At 39.3% G+C, this 21,998-nt stretch overlaps 1 protein-coding gene across 1 annotated transcript in view; it reads right to left on the bottom strand.

Annotated features, from left to right (window-relative positions):
* SLC13A1 (solute carrier family 13 member 1) overlaps positions 1-21,797 on the bottom strand; it is a 104,081-nt gene extending 82,284 nt beyond the window's left edge. Inside the window, exon 1 of the mRNA NM_001193219.1 lies at positions 21,673-21,797. Coding sequence (NP_001180148.1) covers positions 21,673-21,771 — 99 coding nt within the window. The 5' untranslated portion in view covers positions 21,772-21,797. The remainder of the gene's footprint in view (positions 1-21,672) is intronic.
* Positions 21,798-21,998: the final 201 nt, after the last annotated feature.

A 21,998-nucleotide genomic window follows, 5' to 3' on the forward strand; every position in this document is an offset into this window, starting at 1 on the left:
TTTTTGCTTTGCCAGGTGTAAATCTGTGGGTTTCTGGCTTAGGGCATTGTTAAAGAATGGTTGAAATTTATCCTTATATTGGGCCTCCCTAGTGGCTCAGATGGTAAAGAAGCTGCCTGCAATGCAAGAGACCCGGGTTCAATCACTGGGTCAGGAAGATCCCTTGAGAAGGGCATGGCTACCCACTCCAGTAATCTTGACTGGAGAATTCCATGGATAGAGGAGACTGGCATGCTACAGTCCATGGATTACAAAGAGTTGGACATGACTGAGTGACTAACACTTTTACCTTGGCTTACATAAATAATTTTTATATGATGCCACTATGTACTAAATGATTAATAAAGGGCAGCATATCTTACATGTTTGTTCTCACATTGATTAATCTCTGCAAATTCTGAGCTGCATTTGAAAAATTTAGAAATTTATAAAACTCAAAATTTACAAATTTAAAAAACTCAAACTGCTGTCTGAGTTTAACGAGGTCTTTTATTTAAGGTTTTCCCAAAGCAGTAGCATTTCTAGTTTTGTTGCCCTCTGATTCATCTACCTCATGGTGAGTCCTCTGGGCCTGGTCTTTAACTCACCCAGCATTCCTGCACTTTCAGGGAGTTTCGAAGAAATTCTTAATAAGACACGATTGTGTCATATCTTTATTGTGCTTTTTCAAGGAGAAAGAATAAAGGTGTTTTGATGTTGACAATTTTATACAAAGTCTACCTCTATAATCTTGACAAACAATAAAACAGTGGAACAAAGCTGAGCCTTGACTAAATCTCTCTGACTTGCTCTGGAGAGAATCTGTGAATATGTGCTTAACTTAAAATGCCAGTGTTGGAGAAAGACCAGGTCTGCTTTTTCTCTTAGTTAGAACACATGTGTGTGTGCTCAGCCTCTCAGCCGTATCTCTGACTCTTTGTGACCTCATGGACTATAACCCGCCAGGCTCCTCCTCTATGGAGATTTCCAGGAAAGACACTGGAATGGCTTACCATTTCCTACTCCAGGGACCTTCCCAATCCATGGATTGTACCCACATCTCTTGCATCTCCTGCATTGGCAGACAGATTCTTTACCACTGTGCCACCTGGGAAGCCTATTAAAACACGTGTATAACCCCCACACTCTTCATTGTGACTCTATGTTTTCTATCATACTTACAAGGACCTAGATTTCAAAGATAAAATGGACCTTTTTACTATCTTGCCTTTTAATCACAGCCAACCAGTCTCTTGGGCTTCCCTGGGGGCTCAGATGGTAAAGAATCCGCCTGCAATGCAGGAGAGCCAGATTTGATCTCTAAGTCGCGAAGATCCCCTGAAGAAGGAAATGGCTACCCATTCCAGTATTCTTGCCTGGAGAATTCCATGGACAGAGGAGCCTGGCGGGCTACAGTCCATGGAGTCGCAAAAGAGCTGGACACAACTAAACAACTAACGTTTCCACTTTCAACCAGTCTCTTGATCTGATCCACCCCACTGTCGTTTTACCTCTCGACTCTACCCTTCAGCCTCCACTCCAATTCCTCCACTATAGGCAAATCTGCTCCAACACCAGTTGACTTTCCAAAAATTTAATTCATTTTTTTCATTCCCTTGCATGAGGCTGGATTGGGACTAGCTACCCTGACAACTGTCTGGAGCACCCTTCTACAAGGAAGTGCTAAAACATCAGAAAAATAAAAAGAATATGATGCCAGCAAATTCTGTTTACCACACAAAATCACTGCCATAGTGTTGAAATTTCATTTCCACATGGGTCTACTTCAGCTAGACATTGATAGTCTGCTCAGATGGGGCAAATTTGGGGGCAAAATTTCAAGTGTTAAATCTTTAGCTTGTCAAGACATCTTTCATGTTTTAACTGGCCCATACATAATTTAAAATGGTCATGTGAGTAATTTTTGAATTGTTTACTGAAAAGAATCCAAAACTTGCATTGAAGGCCACCTTCACTTTAACTATAATATGACTCACTCCAGTACTTCCTAAAATATTTCTAAAGAGTCTTATCTACATTCCTTCTTCATATATGAATTCTGATCCCTGCTCCTCATACACTGGTTTTCTAAACTCTAATCCTTAACAGGTAGTCATCCCAGTGAGCCTCCAATACTCTTAAGTGATAGCTTCTACCTGCCTGTGACCATATTCTGGAATGGACACTTTAAACCTAGATTGATTATGTAGACTAAACAGTTGCAAACTGATGACCACATCTAAGAAGAAAATGCAGTTTATTTGACTTACAACTGTGTGTGTGTGGTGGGGGGTGGGGGGTGGCGTGTGTACATTTGAGTCAAGATTTGCAAACCAGCAGATTTCATATTAGAAACAAAACTCAAATTTTTGGCTCCTCTTGAAAAACTCAGGATTTTGGTAACATTGGGATCATATTCTTCCAAGTCAACAATTCTCCAGACTTGAGGACTCCAATAATTCCCCTTTAGAGACTGACTCGTGCTTCTCAGTTTTTCCTGGCGCCTCTGCATCATCTCATGAATTCTCTTACCTGTTTGGCCTTAGATGTCATTTGAGTAAAATATCAGGTAATAAAAAATGCTGCCTACCTGCTCTTCCTTGCAAATCTTACTTTACCCTTCCAGAATCAACCCTTGATTGCTCATTTGGGTTTCTATCCATGCATTCATGATTTTATTACATGTAGACATTACTATATTAATAAACAACATATGGTTTTGAGATTAAAAAAGATTTTTGGTGTGTATGACATGAGATGCCAGTTCAATCCCTGGGTTGGGATGATCCCCTGGAGGAAGACATGGCAACCCACTCCAGTATTCTTGCCTGAAAAATACCATGTATTGGGCTGCAGAGTCAGACATGACTGAAGTGATCTAGCACACATACATATTTAAAAGCATTTTATTGGAATATTGTGTGAGTTTCTACTGTATAGCAAAGTAAATCAGCTATACATATACATAATTCCCTCTTTTTTGAATTTCCTTTCCATTAGATCACCACAGAGAATTGAATAAACTTCCCTGTGCTATACAGTAGGTTATAATTAGTTATCTGTTTTATACATGTTATCAGTAGTGTTACATGTCAATCCCAATCTCTCAGTTCATCCAACCTCCCTGCTTGGTAGCCATACATTTGTTCTCTACAACTGCATCTATTTTTCCTTTGTAGATCAGATTGTCTATACCAGTTTTTCATATTGCACATATATGTGTTAATATTTGATATTTATTTTTCTCCTTCTGGCTTATTTCACTCTGTGTGATTTTTCAACTTGCTTTTTCACTCAATGTTTTATTGATTTCAAATGTGTTCATGTTGATACATATAGACTTACTGTTAATTTTTTTAAATGGATATAGAATTTCTTTTTACAAATATCTTACAGTTCATTTGTCCATTTTTTTCTATTGATGGCTGTTTAGGGCTCTTTCCCTCAATTTTTCATTATTATAATGCTAAGAACATCTTTATACCTAGTTACATGTGAATATAAGAAAGAAATTGTCTAAGCTATTATATGAAATTAATTATCAAAATTTCTGAGTGGAAAGGATGCATTGGAACCTTACCGATATTGCCCAACTGCTATGCAAGACGGTTGCATCAGTTTATACAGTATTAGCACCAAAAATGTAAGAAAGTTCCATTTAACCAGCCACTGGTATATTGGAGTAATTTATTTATTTGAAGTCTGATAGTATGGAAAGTTCTTCTTAATTTAATTTGCATTTGCCTGAATACCATTGAAGTATTTTTTCATGGTTGTTGAACATAATTGTTCCTCTCCCGAAAATTACCTCGTTTATGGTGTTTTCTCGTGTTTCTGTTGTTTCTTTTTATTGTGAATTTGTGAGGTTATTTTTAGGTTCTTAATATTTCTTTATATATGTATATTTATAAATATTATTCTTAGCCTCTGACTTATCTATGAAATTTGATTTACTGTGTTTCTGGATGATAAGATTTTAATTTTGATTCAGTTATTTTAAAGTCCCTTCTGTTATGTTTTGTGTTTTTACTATCCTGTATGAGAAATTCTTTCTATACATATTGCATTCCCATATTTTTTTTCTAAAATTAAAAAAAAAATTTTTTTTTCAAATGTGGACCTAAATTGATTTGTATAGGAGTCCAGTGCCTGTTTTCTAAATGGATAATCAAAATGTCCTGATTTCTTTTTAATTAGAAGGTCCATATTTGCCCACTAACTCATGCTACTACATATCTCCTGTGGCAAATTTCTACAAATGCAGACACATGCGTTTATGGACTCTGTATCTCAATCACTTACACCCCCACCACCTTTCAATAGGTGGTGAACTGCAGAATTATTAAACTCTTTTAACTACTACAGCTTTTCAATCAGTTTTACAATCGGTAACTCAGGTCCCATATTTTATAATTTTTCAAAGTTGTCTTGATAGTTTTAGGCTTCTACTTTTGGAATTTTAGATTTTTATTCAAATTACATGAAATTTATAAAATAAGAAATGGCCTTAAAATATTCTCATCTATGAACTCTTCTTTCATTTAGGTATTCATTAAACTCTTTTTATAATATTTTGTAGTTTTCTCCATAAGGGTCTTGTATTCTCCAAGCCAGGCTTCAACAATATGTGAACTGTGAATTTCCAAATGTTCAAGCTGGTTTTAGAAAAGGCAGAAAAACCAGAGATCAAATTGCCATCATCCACTGGATCATCAAAAAAGCAGGAGAGTTCCAGAAAAACATCTATTTCTGCTTTATTGACTATACCAAAGCGTTTGACTCTGTGGATCACAACAAACTGTGGAAAATTCTGAAAGAGATGGGAACACCAGACCACCTGACCTGCCTCTTGATAAACCTGTACGTCCAATTAGAACTGGACATGGAACAACAGACTGGTTCCAAATAGGAAAAGGAGAATGTCAAGGCTGTATATTGTCACCCTGCTTATTTAATTTATATGCAGAGTACATCATGAGAAACGGCTGGGCTGGAAGAAGCACAAGCTGGAATCAAGATTGCTGGGAGAAATATCAATAACCTCAGATATGCAGATGACACCACCCTTATGGCAGAAAGTGAAGAAGAACTAAAGAGCCTCTTGATAAAAGTGAAAGAAGAGATTAAAAAGTTGGCTTAAAGCTCAACATTCAGAAAACTAAGATCATGGCATCTGATCCCATCACTTCATGGCAAATAGATGGGGAAACAGTGCAAATGGTGGCAGGCTTTATTTTGGGGGGCTCCAAAATCACTGCAGATGGTGACTGCAGCCATGAAATTATAAGACGCTTACTCCTTGGAAGGAAAGTTATGACCAACCTAGACAGCAGATCAAAAAGCAGAGACATTACTTTGCCAACAAAGGTCTGTCTAGTCAAGGCTATGGTTTTTCCAGTAGTCATGTATGGGTGTGAGAGTTGGACTATAAGGAAAGCTGAGCACCAAAGAATTGATGCTTTTGAACTGTGGTGTTGGAGAAGACTCTTGAGAGTCCCTTGGACTGCAAGGAGATCCAACCAGTCCATTCTAAAGGAGATCAGTCCTGGGTGTTCATTGGAAGGACTGATGTTGAAGTTGAAACTCCAATACTTTGGCCACCTGATAACGAAGAATTGACTCATTGGAGAAGACCCTGATGCTGGGAAAGATTGAGGACAGGAGAAGGGGATGACAGAAGATGAGATGATTGGATGGCATCACCGACTCAATGGACATGAGTTTGGATAAACTCCGGGAATTGGTGATGGACAGGGAGGCCTGGCGTGCTGTAGTCCATGGGTTCACAAAGAGTCAGACACAACTGAGCGACTGAACTGAACTGACCTAAACTGAATCCTTACTAGATATCTTCATTACTGTTGAAAAAAAATAAGAAATTAATTATCATCCTTTTGTATACATTTTTTTCTCTTTATAGTTTGGTAGCTTTAAATTTGTCTCCTTCGATGGTTTTCTCCTTCAAAGTTTCATTTATGATGTATCTAAACATGGACTAATATTTAATTAAATTATTTTTTACTTGGAAATGGTCTGTTTGAGGATTCATATCTTTTCTAATTCTGAAAAATTTAGCCATTATTACTCTGAATATAATCTCTCTTCTAGTCTCTCTTTTTCAAGAATACCTTTCACATGTGTGTTGGGGATTCTGAATCTACCTTCAAATCATTCTTTCGTGTAAAACGTGTTTACTTATTATGTCTGATTTTTAGGTGAATTCCTAGTATTCTTTCTTAGTTCACTGAGTATGTCTTCAAGTATACTCAGGTTAAAGTTTATAGTTTCATCTTAATTTTTAAATTTTGAATTCTTTTTAATTTCAGAGAAGACTTTTTCATTTCTGTGATTTCTAACTAGCCATTTTTTTTATTTGCCTGTTCTTGCTTTATATTTCTTTTAAAAATGAGGATTAATTGATGCACAAAATACTGTACATGTATATTGTATACAATTTGTTGAGTTTTGGACATATGTGGATACTTGTGCAGCTATCACCACAATCAAGGTAATGAACATATCCGTCATGTCCAAAAGTTTCCTCAGGCCCCATTTTGGGTTTTGTTTGTTTCTGTGTGTGTGTTAAAGACACATAACATGAGATCTACATTCTTAAAAATTCTAAGTGTACAGTACAATATTAACTATGGATACTGTGTTGTTCAGCAGATTTCTAGAACTTATTCATCTTGCATAACTGAAACTTTCCCCTTTGAACAACTCCCCATCCATTCACTTTTGGCAACCACCATTCTACTCTATATTTTTATGAGCTTGTCTATTTCATATGCCTCATAAAAGTGGAATCATAAGTATTTTTTCCATCACTGGTTTATTTCTCAGCATAATATCCTCCCAGTTCATCCATGTAGCTGCAGATGACAGGATTGCCTCTTTTTCTTTAAGACTGAATAATATTCTTTTGTCTATACATACGACATTTCCTTTATCCATTCATCAGCCCATGGACATTTAGGTTATTCCCGTGTTTTGGATACTGTTAATAATACTACAATGAACATGGAAGTACAAATACTTCTTCAATATCCTGATTTCTTTTCTTTTGGCTATATATCTATAGGTGAGATAGTTGGATCATACATATGGTAACTATTTTTCATTTTGTGAGAAGCCTCCATACTGTTTTCCATAGTGACAGCATCATTTTACATTTTCATTAGCAGTGTACAAAGGTACCGATTTCTCCACATTATCACCAACACTTATCTTTTTTTTTGAAAAAAGTAAAAGCCATCCTAACAGATGTGAGATGATAACTTGCTGTGGCTTTGATTTGCATTTCCCTGATGATCAATGATATTGAGTACCTTTTCATTTGTCTGTTGCTCGTTTGTATATTATCTTTGGAGAATGTGCATTCAAGTTCTCTGTCTATTGCATATTCTTGATACTCTTGTCACAGATCAGTTGACCATATATGAATGGGTTTATTTCTGAGCTCTCTATTCTGTTTCATTAGTCTAAGCATCTGTCTTTCTGCCAGTACGATACTGTTTATTTGCTGTAGTGTTGTCATGTATTTTGAAGTCAGGAAGTGTGGATGCCTCAAGCTTTATTCTCTTTGCTCAGATACCTTTGATTATTCAAAGTTTTGTGATTACATATGAATTTTAAGGGTGTTTTATGTATTTCTGTAAAAAATATCTTTGCAATTTTGATGTGGATAGCACTGAATTTGTAGATTGCTTTGGGTAGATGGACATATTTTAGCAATATTAAATCTTCTAATCCATGAAATGAGATGTCTTTCTATTTATGTGTGTCTCCATTCATTTCTTTCATCAGTGTTTTATAGTTTTCGGTGTAGAAGGTTAAACTCCTTGGTTAAGTTTATTACTAAGTATTTTATTATTTTTGATGCTATTTTAAATGGGATTGGTTTCTTAACTTTCTTTTCTGATAGTTGTTAACATGTAGAAAACAACTGATTTTAACATTGGTTTTGTATCCTGCAACTTTACTAAATTAGTTTATTAGTTCTAAGTTTTTTGTAGAGTATTTATGGTTTTCTACACATAAGATCATTTACGTCTTTCCAATTTGATGACTTTTATTTTCTTTCTTGCCTAATTGCTCTAGTTAGGACTTCTGCTGCTGCTGCTGCTGCTGCTGCTGCTGCTAAGTCGCTTCAGTCGTGTCCGACTTTGTGCGACCCCATAGACGGCAGCCCACCAGGCTCCCCCGTCCCTGGGATTCTCCAGGCAAGAACACTGGAATGGGTTGCCATTTCCTTCTCCAATGCATGAAAGTGAAAAGTGAAAGTGAGGTCACTCAGTCGTGTCTGACTCTTAGCGACCCCATGGACTGCAGCCTACCAGGCTCCTCAGTCCATGGGATTTTCCAGGCAAGAGTACTGGAGTGGGTTGCCATTGCCTTCTCCAGTTAGGACTTCTAGTACTGTATTAAATAGAAGTGGTAAGAGTGGGCATCCTTGTCTTACTTCTAATCTTATAGAAAAGCTTTCAGTTTTTCACCATTGAGGATGGTGTTATATGCGGGCTTGTTATATACATCCCTTATTATGCCGAGGTTCATTCCTTGCACACTCAATTTGTTGAGAGTTCTTTTTTTTTTTATCATGAAAGGATGTTGAATTTTATTAATGATTTGTCTGCATCTATTGGGATGGTCATGTGATAATTATTTTTACTTTGAAAACCCCATGTATTTGGAAAGTAAATGTCTACTTTAAATGATGGATGTATCTAAGTCATAACCAGGAAAATTAGAAAATATTTGTAACAGAAAAAAAATGAAAAGAGAGTTTACCAGAATTTGTTGCATGCAGCTGGAGATGATTGTGTAATTTTTTTAAAAAATCCTTCATTCTATTAATGTGATACACCACATTAACTGATTTGTGTGTATTGAATCATCCTGGTATCCCAGGGATAAATCCCACTTGGTCATGTTGTATGATCCTTTTAATGTGCTAATGAGTTTGATCAGCTAGTATTTGTTGAGGATTTTTATGTGCATGTTTATAGGGATATGAACCTGTGATTGTCTTTCATTGTATTAACTCTTTGCCTGACTCTGGTATCAGGATGTTGACCTCATAAAATCAGTTTGGAAGTGTTCACTCCTCTTTAATTTTTTGGAAGAGTTTGGAAAGGATTGGCATTAATTCTTTCAAAAAATATTTGGTAGAATTTACCAGTGAAGCTCTGAGCCTGGGCTTTTCTTTGTTAGGAAGTTTTTGATTATGATTCAAGCACCTCACACTCTTTATTGCTCTGTTGAGGATTTTCTGTTTATGACTCCATCTTCATGGGTTGTATGTTTCTGGAAACTTATCCATTTCTAGATTATTCAATTTGTTGGTGTAATTGATACATTTCTATTTCAAAAACAATGTGTTACTTATTATGGATCCCTTCCCCCATTTCTCATCTACTGATTTCCCTATTACTTTTATCCTATTTGGAGTGTTTCCATCTCCGTGTAGGTTTCATTGTCAGATCTTCTTGATTGTCTTACTGCATTTTGAAATCTTGTTTTCAGATTGAGCCTGCATGTAGTTGTTTTGTTTCTGTATTGTTTCCTTCTGTACTCCTAAAAGTTTTACAGTTGCCTACAGCCAGTCCCAGCTTGCAGTCCAGTATGTGCTCTATCTTGTCAGCCTGAGGTTCAGTCCTGCCAGAACAATGCAAATCCGGCCATCTCGCTGGATCAGGAAGTTTGGGTCAGTCCTGGCTGGGGGCTGGGCAGAAACTGCTTCCTCTGAATGCTTCCACAGACAGCGGTCAGCCTAGCTTTTTTGTTTGGTCATTCATAGCTGCCAAGAAAATCACTCTCTAGCACTTAGTTTGTGACACTGAAATTAATTCTGACCCCAGAATGACGTGGGAGCACTTTAGATCACAACTTCTCATGTTTGCTCTCCTTGCTTGCTTTTCTGATCCATTTTGGTTTATCAAAATGTTTGTCAGCGTTGTGTTTATGGTGGAGAATAGGGTGGAGGGGACTTCATTGTACAAATTTCATCCAGACTGCTGACCATAGTCTTTATAGATAGGAAACCTTATTTCAAAGGTGAAGATATTTGCTGAGTAAAGAGACAAATCTGTTCTTCTGACTTGATTAAGAGGAGGGGACAATAACTTTTATGAATGCCTGTGACATACCAGGTATAATACTTGTTTTGTGTAGTCCTTCCCGAAATTCTATAAAGTAGGTATTTTAATTCCATGTTGAATTAAGGATCAACAATCACATTACTAATAATATGTAGTAGAGTTCTACCCAAGTATATTCATGAGAGCACGTCTTATATTTCATTTACTACCCTGTTCCAAGCACTTGAAACAATGGTTGGCATATAGTAAGTGCCCGGTAATATTTATTAAATGATTGAAGCTTTTTTCCTCTGTGTCTTTTCTACCACTGTTTTTATTCAGGTATCTGACCCCTGGGCTTTTTCAGTGCCTCAGTGGTAAAGAACCCAACTGTCAATGCAGGAGATGAGGGTTCAACCCCTAGGTTGGGAAGATCCTCTGGAGAAGGAAATGGTAACCCACTCCAGTAAACTTGCCTGGGAAATCCCATGGACAGAGGAGCCTGACAGGCTACAGTCCAAGGGCTACAGTCCAAGAGTCGGACACTATTGAGTGACTAAACAACAAACCTTGATGCCTAGATAGAAGATCCCTGTATTCTACTAGGCATAAATTATTTAGTCTAGGAATCTCTTTTCTTTTCTTTGTTCTCTTTTCTATTTTCTTTTCTACTTGAAGAAAAAAAATATCTACTGGATATTTTGATGCCCACAAGTCGGACACGACTGAGCGACTGAACTGAACTGAACTGATGATGGGTAAATCATCTATATAGTTCTTCTGAGGTTTTCATCTCTTTTGCTAATAAGCTTGAATTGGAACTAAACCTTTTACTTGCCTGGGTCACTTCCTCATTTCACAATATCATCATTGTATCTAGTTTTAACCACCCCAAGTAAGTGCAGCCAGGAACTTGCTACAGAGGCAGAAAAGGCAAATGCTGCTATGATAACGCAATGTGGATAATGACTCCCCTCTGACTAAAGTTCTGAGTGTCAAATTATCTTGGGAAATGTGGTTGATTATATTTAAAAATCACCTCAGTTCTCTTTTAAATTATAGTTCTGGATAGAATTGAAATATAAATTAGCCTTTAAAATACAGTTTTTCACCTCTTCTCATTTTTAATGACACACTGACTGATATTAGGGAGTAATTTGGCATATGTGGAATTAGTACCTATGTGGGTACGGTCTCTCAGCACAGCTTGAGAAAAGTAGGACCGATCACAAGCCTCAGTCACAGCATTTGATTTTCAAAGAGAACTCACAGCAATTAAGATGGGAGAAAGAAAAATCATGCATTATGAATCTGTGTGCTACAAGAAAAACACTATTATTATATGACAGAGCCTGTACAGGGCTTTGCATTTTTGCAAAGGGCTTTGCAATTCCTACTGTGGCAAGAATTTCTCAAGACTCAATCCATATTAACAGAAAACCTTAAAGTGACTCCAACTGGCCTCAGATTGGAAGACGGAGAGTAAGAAGCTCAACTACAAAGTTAAGGAAAAATAATTAGCATTTCTTATTCGTTTTCAGCCCAATGGGTAGCAAGGGAAGGCAATTAGCAGCTCCACTATGTCAATTACAAGGGAATTTTTATTTCCTTTTCATTTAACTTCCGAAACCAATTAGCAATGGAGATGTTCTGTGTTCACATCCCACGTACACAGCAGAACTGGAAACAGCCAGAGATCACCTTGCTCTCCAACCTGACGACACGCTAGGGTGTGATTAAAAATGCCGGCCATGGGTTAACTGCTTCAGAGTCATGATGCGTCTTAACCGTGCAGCATCCTGGACTTCACACTCACAAGTACCTCAGGTGACCCTGGGGCAGCCAATTCACAGACAAGGTTCAAAACTCTTGTAAGAGTCTTATTCAATTTACAGATGAGGGCATGGACCAGGGGGCAGTGTGACAGAACCAGTTAGGGAGTTTTTCAGAATATGCTAGATAAGATGGGACAGCCTAGGTTAAATCTCAGCAACTTGAAACAACCAATGTCTATTTCTTGCTCACATGATCTGTTTACCCTGTGTCATGGTTGCTCTGCCATCCAGTGGGAGACCTCATCTCAATATGTGTTCTAGTAATTACAAATGCAAGAACAGCAGTGCACAAGCTTTTAAAAATCTGATGTAAATCGCAGTAAGGAAGCAATAGCATCGATGCGTTTGGGAGTCAGACAGCTTGTTTGTAAATCCTCACTCCCCTTAGAGACCGTGTGACTTTGGGCAAATTGCTTAACCTCTTTGAGTATCTGCTTGCTCATCTGTAAAATGGGGTTAATATTGACTACTCTAATGGTTGTTGGAGGCTGATAGTAGACATTCACTTACATTATCATTACCAAACAGAGTATAAAAATGTATCTTGAAGAGAAGAGCTTCGTGGAAGAGACATATCCCCATTCACCTGATACATCTACCTACATTCTTGTTCTGACCCTTAGTGGCTCTTACACTCTATTTGAAGTTCCTTCCTTTCATCATCTCCTTGCTCCTATATCCTCTGCTTCCTACATGATCTAGCTCAGGTATTTGCATCCTTCTGCCATGAGAGACCTTTAATCCATTCGTTCAGCACAGTTATCAACCATCTACTGTAGGTCAGGCCTTGTGCTTGGGCCAGAGGAAACAAGGAAACAGCATGTTCCGTGCTCTTGAAGTATCTGCAGTGTAGAGGGGGAAGTGAAGATAAAGGCAAAATGGAATACACAGTACAGAGGAGGCTGATGTCTTCACAATCATGCAGTGAGCGCATGGAGAATGATTCTGTTTGTATCACAGCCTGAGCTCCCTTTCCTAGCAAGCACAGGGTGAGAGGAGTGAGAGGTGAGAGGGCACTGCATGAAGAGGACACACCACATGAAATTCAGAAAGGCAAGAATAGTCATGGGTACTCTAGGGGCATAGATAGTGAGCTGTGAATGAAGGAGCTAGATATTGGGGGCTTTGGGGAGGGCTATTCAGTTCAGTTCAGTTCAGTCACTCAGTCGTGTCCGACTCTTTGCGACCCCATGAATCACAGCACGCCAGGCCTCCCTGTCCATCACCAACTCCCAGAGTTCACGTCCATCGAGTCAGTGATGCCATCCAGCCATCTCATCCGCTGTCGTCCCCTTCTCCTCCTGCCCCCAATCCCTCCCAGCATCAGAGTCTTTTCCAATGAGTCAACTCTTCGCATGAGGTGGCCAAAGTATTGGAGTTTCAGCTTTAACATCAGTCCTTCCAAGGGATCTTGCAAGGGATCTCCTTGCAGTCCAAGGGACTCTCAAGAGTCTTCTCCAACACCACAGTTCAAAAGCATCAATTCTTTGGTGCTCAGCCTTCTTCACGGTCCAACTCTCACATCCATACATGACCACAGGAAAAACCATAGCCTTGACTAGATGGACCTTTGTTGGCAAAGTAATGTCTCTGCTTTTGAATATGCTATCTAGGTTGGTCATAACTTTCCTTCCAAAGAGTAAGCGACTTTTAATTTCATGGCTACAATCACCATCTGCAGTGATTTTGGAGCCCCCAAAAATAAAGTCTGCCGCTGTTTCCACTGTTTCCCCATCTATTTCCCATGAAGTGATGGGACCAGATGCCATGATCTTCATTTTCTGAATGTTGAGCTTTAAGCCAACTTTTTCACTCTCCTCTTTCACTTTCATCAAGAGGCTTTTTAGTTCCTCTTCACTTTCTGCCATAAGGGTGGTGTCATCTGCATATTTGAGGTTACTGATATTTCTCCTGGCAATCTTGATTCCAGCTTGTGCTTCTTCTAGCCCAGTGTTTCTCATAATGTACTCTGCATATAAGTTAAATAAGCAGGGTGACAATATACAACCTTGACGTACTCCTTTTCCTATTTGGAACCAGTCTGTTGTTCCATGTCCAGTTCTAACTGTTGCTTCCTGCCCTGCATACAGATTTCTCAAGAGGCAGGTCAGCTGGTCTGGCATTCCCATCTCTTTCAGAATTTTCCACAGCTTATTGTGATCCACACAGTCAAAGGCTTTGGCATAGTCAATAAAGCAGAAATAGATGTTTTTCTGGAACTCTCTTGCTTTTTCCATGATCCAGCAGATGTTGGCAATTTGATCTCTGGTTCCTCTGCCTTTTCTAAAACCAGCTTGAACATCAGGAAGTTCACGGTTCACGTATTGCTGAAGCCTGGCTTGGAGAATTTTGAGCATTCCTTTACTAGCGTGTGAGATGAGTGCAATTGTGCGGTAGCTTGAGCATTCTTTGGCATTGCCTTTCTGTGGGACTGGAATGAAAACTGACCTTTTCCAGTCCTGTGGCCACTGCTGAGTTTTCCAAATTTGCTGGCATATTGAGTGCAGCACTTCACAGCATCATCTTTCAGGATTTGAAATAGCTCAACTGGAATTCCATCACCTCCACTAGCTTTGTTTGTAGTGATGCTTTCTAAGGGGAGGGCTATTAGGACAAAGAAATGGCAAAATCCCAAGATCCATCATATCTACAAGTTCTGTTAGATATTTCCCCCTGTCTGCAAAAGGGAGCCACAGAAGAAGTAGTACCAGTGAGTTGCAGTCCTTTCAGTTGCGTCTGACTCTTTGCAACCCTACAGACTGTATCCCGCCAGGCTCCTCTCTCCATGGGATTCTCCAGGCAAGAATACTGGAGTGGATTTCCATGTGCCCCTCCAGGGGATCTTCCCAACTCAGGGATCAAACCCGCATCTGCCTGTGTTTTTACCCACTGAGCCACCTGGGAAGCCCATGGAAGAATTAGGAGCAGCGGTAAATGCAATAGGATGAGGCTGACATTTTAAAAATAGTCCTCTGGCAGGAGACTTCAGGGGGAAACAGTATGAAATGGTCTATGAAAGAGAGAGATGAAGGCAGCCTAGAGGAGAACAGTGCCAGCAGGAACGGAAATGAAGATTCAATGCGAGGCAGGTGGATTCAGGAGGTAAAGCAACATAAACAGAGTGATGTGGGCTTAGGAAAAGCTGAGGGATCTGACGTGACGCACAGATTGCAGACCTGGATGAGGGGTAGCCGATTCTCTGACATAAAGAACATAGAAGGAGCAGCTCGTTGTAGGCAAGTGGGACTGTGCACAGTAGGGGAATGGGTGGTGAATGTTGCTTCCCTAGATACATTCACCCTTTAACTACACGCTGATAAAATACGTGATTTGTTTCCATCACTGGCATGGATTTATATACAACCTTATTTTGTGATGAATGCTGACCATGGTATATATTAACTTTTCAGCAACCTTGCAAGCTACTTGAAAGCAGAAACATTAATTTAAGCTGCATAAGATGCTACTGTTCACTGAGCACCATACTTTGGGCCTCAAAAGTTCTCATCAAATATTCATGAAATAAATATTTATCACATTTGGATTTCCTGGTTTTGTTCATCTCCTACAACATTACCATCAGCATGATTCTATGTTTTCTTTCTTTTCTTGCCTTCCATCATTCTGATGCTCTTTTGTATCTAAAATACTCATTTTCCTGGCATTTATAGCATTTACCCCTTTATCTTGGGCTTCCCAGGTGGCACTGGTGGTAAAAGAACCCACTTGCCAATGCAGGAGACATAAGAGATGTGAGTTCAATCCCTGGGTCCAGAAGATCCCCTGGAGAAGGGCATGGCAACGCACTCTAGTATTCTTGCCTGCAGCATTCCATGGACAGAGGAGCCTGGTGGGCTACAGTCGATGGGATTGCAAAGAGTCGGAGGCGACTGAAATGACTTAGCATGCACACACCCCTTTATTTAAATCCCTACAATATTTTAGACCAACATTGGAAACAATATCCAATTTCATTTGCCCCTTTAGAAGTTCCTTATGTTTTCTCAGAGTTCCTTTCCTCCCTCTTCTCTCACTTGTGGTCTTTTAAAATTCTCTCCCACTCATTTTCCTTTCCTTTGTCAGGCTTCTCAACCTATCAGTTCCCCTCTTCCATCAGAGCCTTTATCCCTTTAAGGTTTACATTTCTTTACAAGTGCTATATTTCTCCCATCTGTTTAGTTTTTCCAGATGGAGCACCTAAGTCTCTCCTTATGTATTATTTCTTTTACGTATCATAATTTCTATTATAACTTCGAGATTCAAGATGCATCAGAGGCATAGACTGTGGAGGAAACAGAAGCAGCCCACGACAGCCACAGACACAGAGGTGGCCACACAGAGGTGGCCCTCTCAGCCGTGTTTCTTCCATCGCTGACTGGGGCTGGTACAGCGTACTAAGACTCTGTTCAGCTGACTCTCCCTCTCCTCTCTTCAACTTTCTCTTGGCATAAAATATTTTCCCGAGAAATCCTGAAGTATCTGACAGAAACCTGAAATCTGGTCTTGGATTTACAACCAATCAACTAGGGAATGCTGCTCAATATCTGTGGGACTGTCTTCCTGAAAAAAGCGGGGATCCATAATGAACACATAAACCAGGGGGACTGACATGCCAGTAAGAGATGCACTCTGCAAACAGAAAATATTATTGTTCAATTTTCTTCCCTTACAACTTGTCAGACAAACCTGGCCTTCTTTTTATCATGTTGTTCCATCACAAGAAATACAAAGAGCCAAGAACTAGAAAAATAAGCAAGGAAATAGCACAGAGTTCTGAGAAGAATAAAATTAACAAGCTGCTAAAAATAGTCGTAAAAGAATAATGTTGCATGGGGAATATCAGTGGAACTAAGGCATGTAGCCTAGGCCAATTTTAACAAGTTTTTATCTGGAAATATTTAAGATAGTTCCTCTCCAAAGATAGAAAAATTCAGTTTCAATGATTAATTTTGTTCATTTACATAAACATCAATTACATCACAGGCTTCTTTTACTGACCACTAACTACTAATTGGGAGCTTCCCAGGTGGCTCAGTGGTAAAGAAACTACCTACCAATGCAGGAAATGCAAGAGACATGGGTTCGATCCCTGGGTCAGGAAGATTCCCTGGAGGAAGAAATGGCAACCCGTTCCAATAGTTTTGCCTACAAAATCCCATGGATAGAGGAGCCTGGAGGGCTACAGTCCAGGGGCTTGCAAAGAATCAGACACAACTGAGCAGCTGAGCACATAGCACCCAACTACTAATTGGGGAAGGACTGGGACTACCTTTACACTTATGTGATGATTAAAAGGACAGTATTTCTGATGTTTCATGTAAAGCAATAAGAAGACAAAATTCCTTCAGTAAAGTGACCTTTATACCAATGTATCAGGAGTATACTTATTCCCCTTGGAAGACATAAGGACACAGATATTTAGCTGTGGTTGAGATCATGGCTCTGGAGTCAGACAGATGTTGGCTGGACATCTGTAGAGCCACGTATTGGTAAGCTATTGTTTGTTTTTTTTTTTTCTTTTTTTTTTTGTTTTTTGTTTTTGGTAAGCTATTGACTTGTTTCTATCTCCAATTCTAATCTTCAAAATTTGACCAATTACAATACCTAATTCATAAGGACTCAATTTGAATTTCTGTCTGACTTAGACCCATAGGTTTCTGGAGTGATGCATATTTTCTTTTGCTATAAAATATTATTTCCATGAAAACATGAAAATACACAGTTGCAAAATCTCTTCCATCTAAAAATTTTAAGATGCCAACTTAATGCCATGACTCGTGGTAAACATCCAGTGTAAAGGGTAGGGGGATCACATCCTGAGAAGTTGATTGCATCAGCTTGTAGAGCTGGGACTCTGGGACATTCAGCAGATGACATACATGAGACCCTTCCTCCAGCTCTCCTAGGTCCATCCCCAGGGTTTAGAATTACTGCACTTGTCTACCTTTAAGAAGTTGAGTTGCCTGAGGTCAATCAAGGAAGTGGCTAATATATACCTCTTCTGTAAAGCATTATGGTGAGGCGTTATGCCTGAGTTGTTGCTAAATGAGTATCAAGCCACAAATTTTGTGACTATTTAAAATAAAAGGCAAGTCTTCAAAAATACAAAATATAGAAAAGGGTAAAACCAAACCACTATTAAAGCATGAATTCTGAGTTCTGACAGAACCTGAGTTCAAATCCCATTTCAACCCCATCCCTGTGGCCTTTGCTGGGTCACATGTCTTTGAACATCAATTTCTGCAAATGTAAAATGAGAATGCTAGGACATTTATGATTGTCTTCTTGGTTTGTAATGAAGGTTAAATAAGATAACTTGGATAAAGCAGCTGGTAGAATGCCTGGAACAGAAGCAAGCTCTGCAAAGCAAAGCCCTTCCCCTCCTTTTTGAACATTACATGGTAAAGCCACTTACGGGCTCTCATCTTTGAAGCTCCATTTTTTAATTAAGGTTGAATTAAGCTAAGGGTTAAGGCCTGTCTACAGAAGCAACTCAAAATTCAGCAGGGAAATGAAAAAAAAATCAGTCAATAACTTATTGTTTATTAGTTCCACCATCATATAGATTTATTGTGTTTTTATGAAGCAAAATTGACTTTTTGTTTGCTTGAACTCTTTAGTTGTTCTGTTACTATGTGTTTAGAAGTACAGGCTTCACAGTTTGGTAGCCTGAAAGTTACAATACAATGATTTCAACCCATATCAAAGTAGCCTCTACTTAAATTTTATACCTTCTAAAGTCCTAAGTTCTCTGAAAGAAAGTTCTGCTTTCATTGTAAGCAACAGTTAAAATAATATACTGTGAGTTTAATTAACAGTTGATTGAATGGTTAAATATGCATTTAAAGTAGCAAAAAAAGAGGAAATTATGTTATTGTACTTGGAAAAATCCTCCCAATAATGTTAATTGAGTTTTAATAAATGAGTTGATTAGAGGGAAAAGAAAGAGGACAGAGTTCATCAAATGCAACTTGATGCCAGGTTTCCCCACAGACCTAATGTACTCTTGACATAGCACTTTGGAAAAAAAAAAAAATCAATGACTACATTGCTTAGCAAGAGTACACTTTTTCTGGTTAATGAATCATGCACAGAGAACGTTGCTTTTTATTTATTTACTTGCCCTTCTCTTGCAAAGAGTTTATATTTATTTTCTTTGAAAATTATGTTAAGATAAGCAAAGTGTCAAGCATGTATATGTCAAAGGAGCAGCACAGATGATACACAGTCATGGACAAAGTTTGTCTTGACTGGTTTAACTTGCTTTCTCAGCCATAAGTAAGGACTTTATGCTGAGAGTAACCAGAAATATTAAAATATAGCAGGGGTCCGGGTATGAATCAGGAGGTACTCATGGTAAGAGTCAGCCAGGTCTGGGGGACATGTAGAACCAGGGGAGTTGAAAAAAGAAGGCCATCATGAACACGAAAAGGAGTGATGATCTTTGAAGGGGGTGGAGGAGGAGGCATTCAGATGAGAGACTTGTGTCTGTACTTCACATTTGTCGTCTAGTGGCCGCCAGAGACTCAGAGGAGTCCTCAGAGCTAGCTGGGGTAGGAGGGGCAGGGGGAAGAGGGGAGGATGAATCACTTGGAATTTGAAAACAAAACCCACCAAACCGAGGACAATGGAGGCTGCCTGCTGTTTTCACTAGAAATTCTCTAAGAATCTGGAGGTTCAGAACAATGTCTGATAAAAAGTGGGGGAGGGGAGTTCTTCCCTCCCACCTCAGGGTGCTATGAGACCTCAGTGCTGAGAGAGACCCAGCCTGAGAGGCCCCTGGTGGTCATTCTTTCTCCCACTACCCCGCACCAGGTGACAGCTTGAAGCTGTGGGCAGCCAAGGCCAGGCCCCTCACCAGCTTTGTTGGTAAAGAACTTGGCAGAACCAAAAAGGACTTTCCATTATCTCATCTCACTTTCCTTCACACTGTAATGAAAAAGGCTTAGAAGAAAAGCTGACCAAACTAGACAGCTTATTAAAAAGCAGAGACATCACTTTGCCAACAATGGTCTGTATAGTCAAAGCTATGGTTTTTCCAGTAGTCATGTACACATGTGAAAGTTGGACCATAAAGAAGGCTGAGCACTGAAGAATTGATGCTTTTGGACTGTGGTGCTGGAGAAGACTCTTAAGAGTCCCTTGGACAGCAAGGAGATCCAACCACTCAATCTTAAAGGAAATCAGCCCTGAATATTCATTGGGAAGGATTGATGCTGAAGCTGAAGCTCCAATCCTTTGACCACCTGGTGCAAAGAGCCCACTCACTGGAAAAGACCCTGATGCTGGGAAAGATTGAGGGCAGGAGGAGAAGGAGGGGACAGAGGATGAGATGGTTGGATGGCATCACTGACTCAAAGGACATGAATATGAGTAAACTCTAGAAGATAGTGAAGGACAGAGAAGCCTGGCATACTGCAGTCCATGCAGTTGCAGAGTCAGACACAACTTAGTGACTGAACGACAATTTTCCTTCAGACCAGTGGCAGACTGCTGAGGGAGGCTGAAGTGTTACAATCACTGTGGTTCTATTTTTACCCAGACTCATATAACCTTGGTTAATACTTGTTAGAGAAGAACCTCAGGAAGGTTTTCTTCTACTCAGAGAAAAGGCATCATAGGGTAGGAACTGCACCATCGTAGGGTTAACAGATTTGGGGAGATTCTCAGTAACCCACATACTGTGTGCCAGCCATAGTTCCAAGTAAGTTCTTGATGAGTGCTCATTCATTTAATCCTTACAACAAGCCCATTACAATCCCAATTTTACATAGGAGAAAATAGAAGCACAGAAAGGGCAATTAATTTTTCCAGGTCACACAGTTTCTAAGTGGAAACCTGGGACCTAAAGCAGAGAGCTTGGCTCTGGAGACTGTTCTCTTGCCACCAAGAGACCCTTGTCACACCTGTCACAAATAAGGTATTCACTAAATGTTTGCAGATACAAATCATTTTACCAAGGTAATAAAAATGCATTGGGTTTATATTTCCACACTTAATAGATTGACCATACTTAAAGGAAACCGAAAAATCCCTACAAGAACACACACAAAAAAATAAAATCTCAAATGATCAGAACATGTGCAATAATGTGTTAGATTTTCTGATTAAACAAGGAAAATTACTTCCTGCTTTCAGTGCCTTCTTCTCTCATGTTCTTGTGTTGTTCATTTGCTAGGTTGTGTCCAACTCTTTGTGACCCCAAGGGCTGCAGCACTTCCAGGGGGTTCGATGGCCTACACCAAAGCATGGAAGTGCCCAGTAAATTAATTTGCACTAGATCACCATTCTGGGAGAATGCCATGGACAGAGGAGTCTGGTGGGCTACAGTCCATGGGGTCACAGAGTTGGACATGACTGAAGAGGCTAAGCACATAGCACAGATCACCCCTAGGAATTCCAGTTGTCCTCTGAGCTCTTTCCCCCAGTGCCACATTGCTGCCTAGTCTCAGGGCAAGGGGCTGTGTTAACCTGGGATGCTCCCTGGAGATTGATAACTTGACCAACAGGATCTCAAAGGTCATGATTTGTTTTTTCTTCTCCTTATCTGGTCGCCAAGCAGAGAGCAATTCTGATTGAATATACTATTTAATTATTCTAGTTAATCACACTGAAAATCAACAGCATTAATCATTAAAAGGGAGAAAAATGGGCAAAATACAATGTACAACCATCCTGATTTCAAGCCCAAGGTGTCACCACCCTTTCAGACAGATAATTGCATAGCAACAATAAAGGACAATTAGATACCTCAGAAAGCCCACCAGCCCATCCCTTACCTTCGAGCGGAGGATGAGTGGCAATGGCAATAAAATCAACAGAGTGAAAACTATAAGGAGAAGCCGGCGATAAACTAAAATATAACTGAAGAATTTCATTGTCTTGCACAGGTGCCTTCAATAGTGTTCTCCTCAAATAAAGGGCAGGCATTAAATAACCGACCTGGCTTAATATTTCTCTAGCTCATCATCTTCATTTACTGCCTCAGACTCACCAACATGAGTTAAAATTAAATCTCAATTTTTATTGTTTTACTGTCACAATTCACATGGAGAGATAAGCCCAAGAGTGTGAGAAATCAAAGACCATTTTCTGCTAGGGTTCT

The sequence above is a fragment of the Bos taurus genome, chromosome 4 (genome assembly GCF_002263795.3).
Source record: "Bos taurus isolate L1 Dominette 01449 registration number 42190680 breed Hereford chromosome 4, ARS-UCD2.0, whole genome shotgun sequence".
Lineage (NCBI taxonomy): Eukaryota > Metazoa > Chordata > Mammalia > Artiodactyla > Bovidae > Bos > Bos taurus.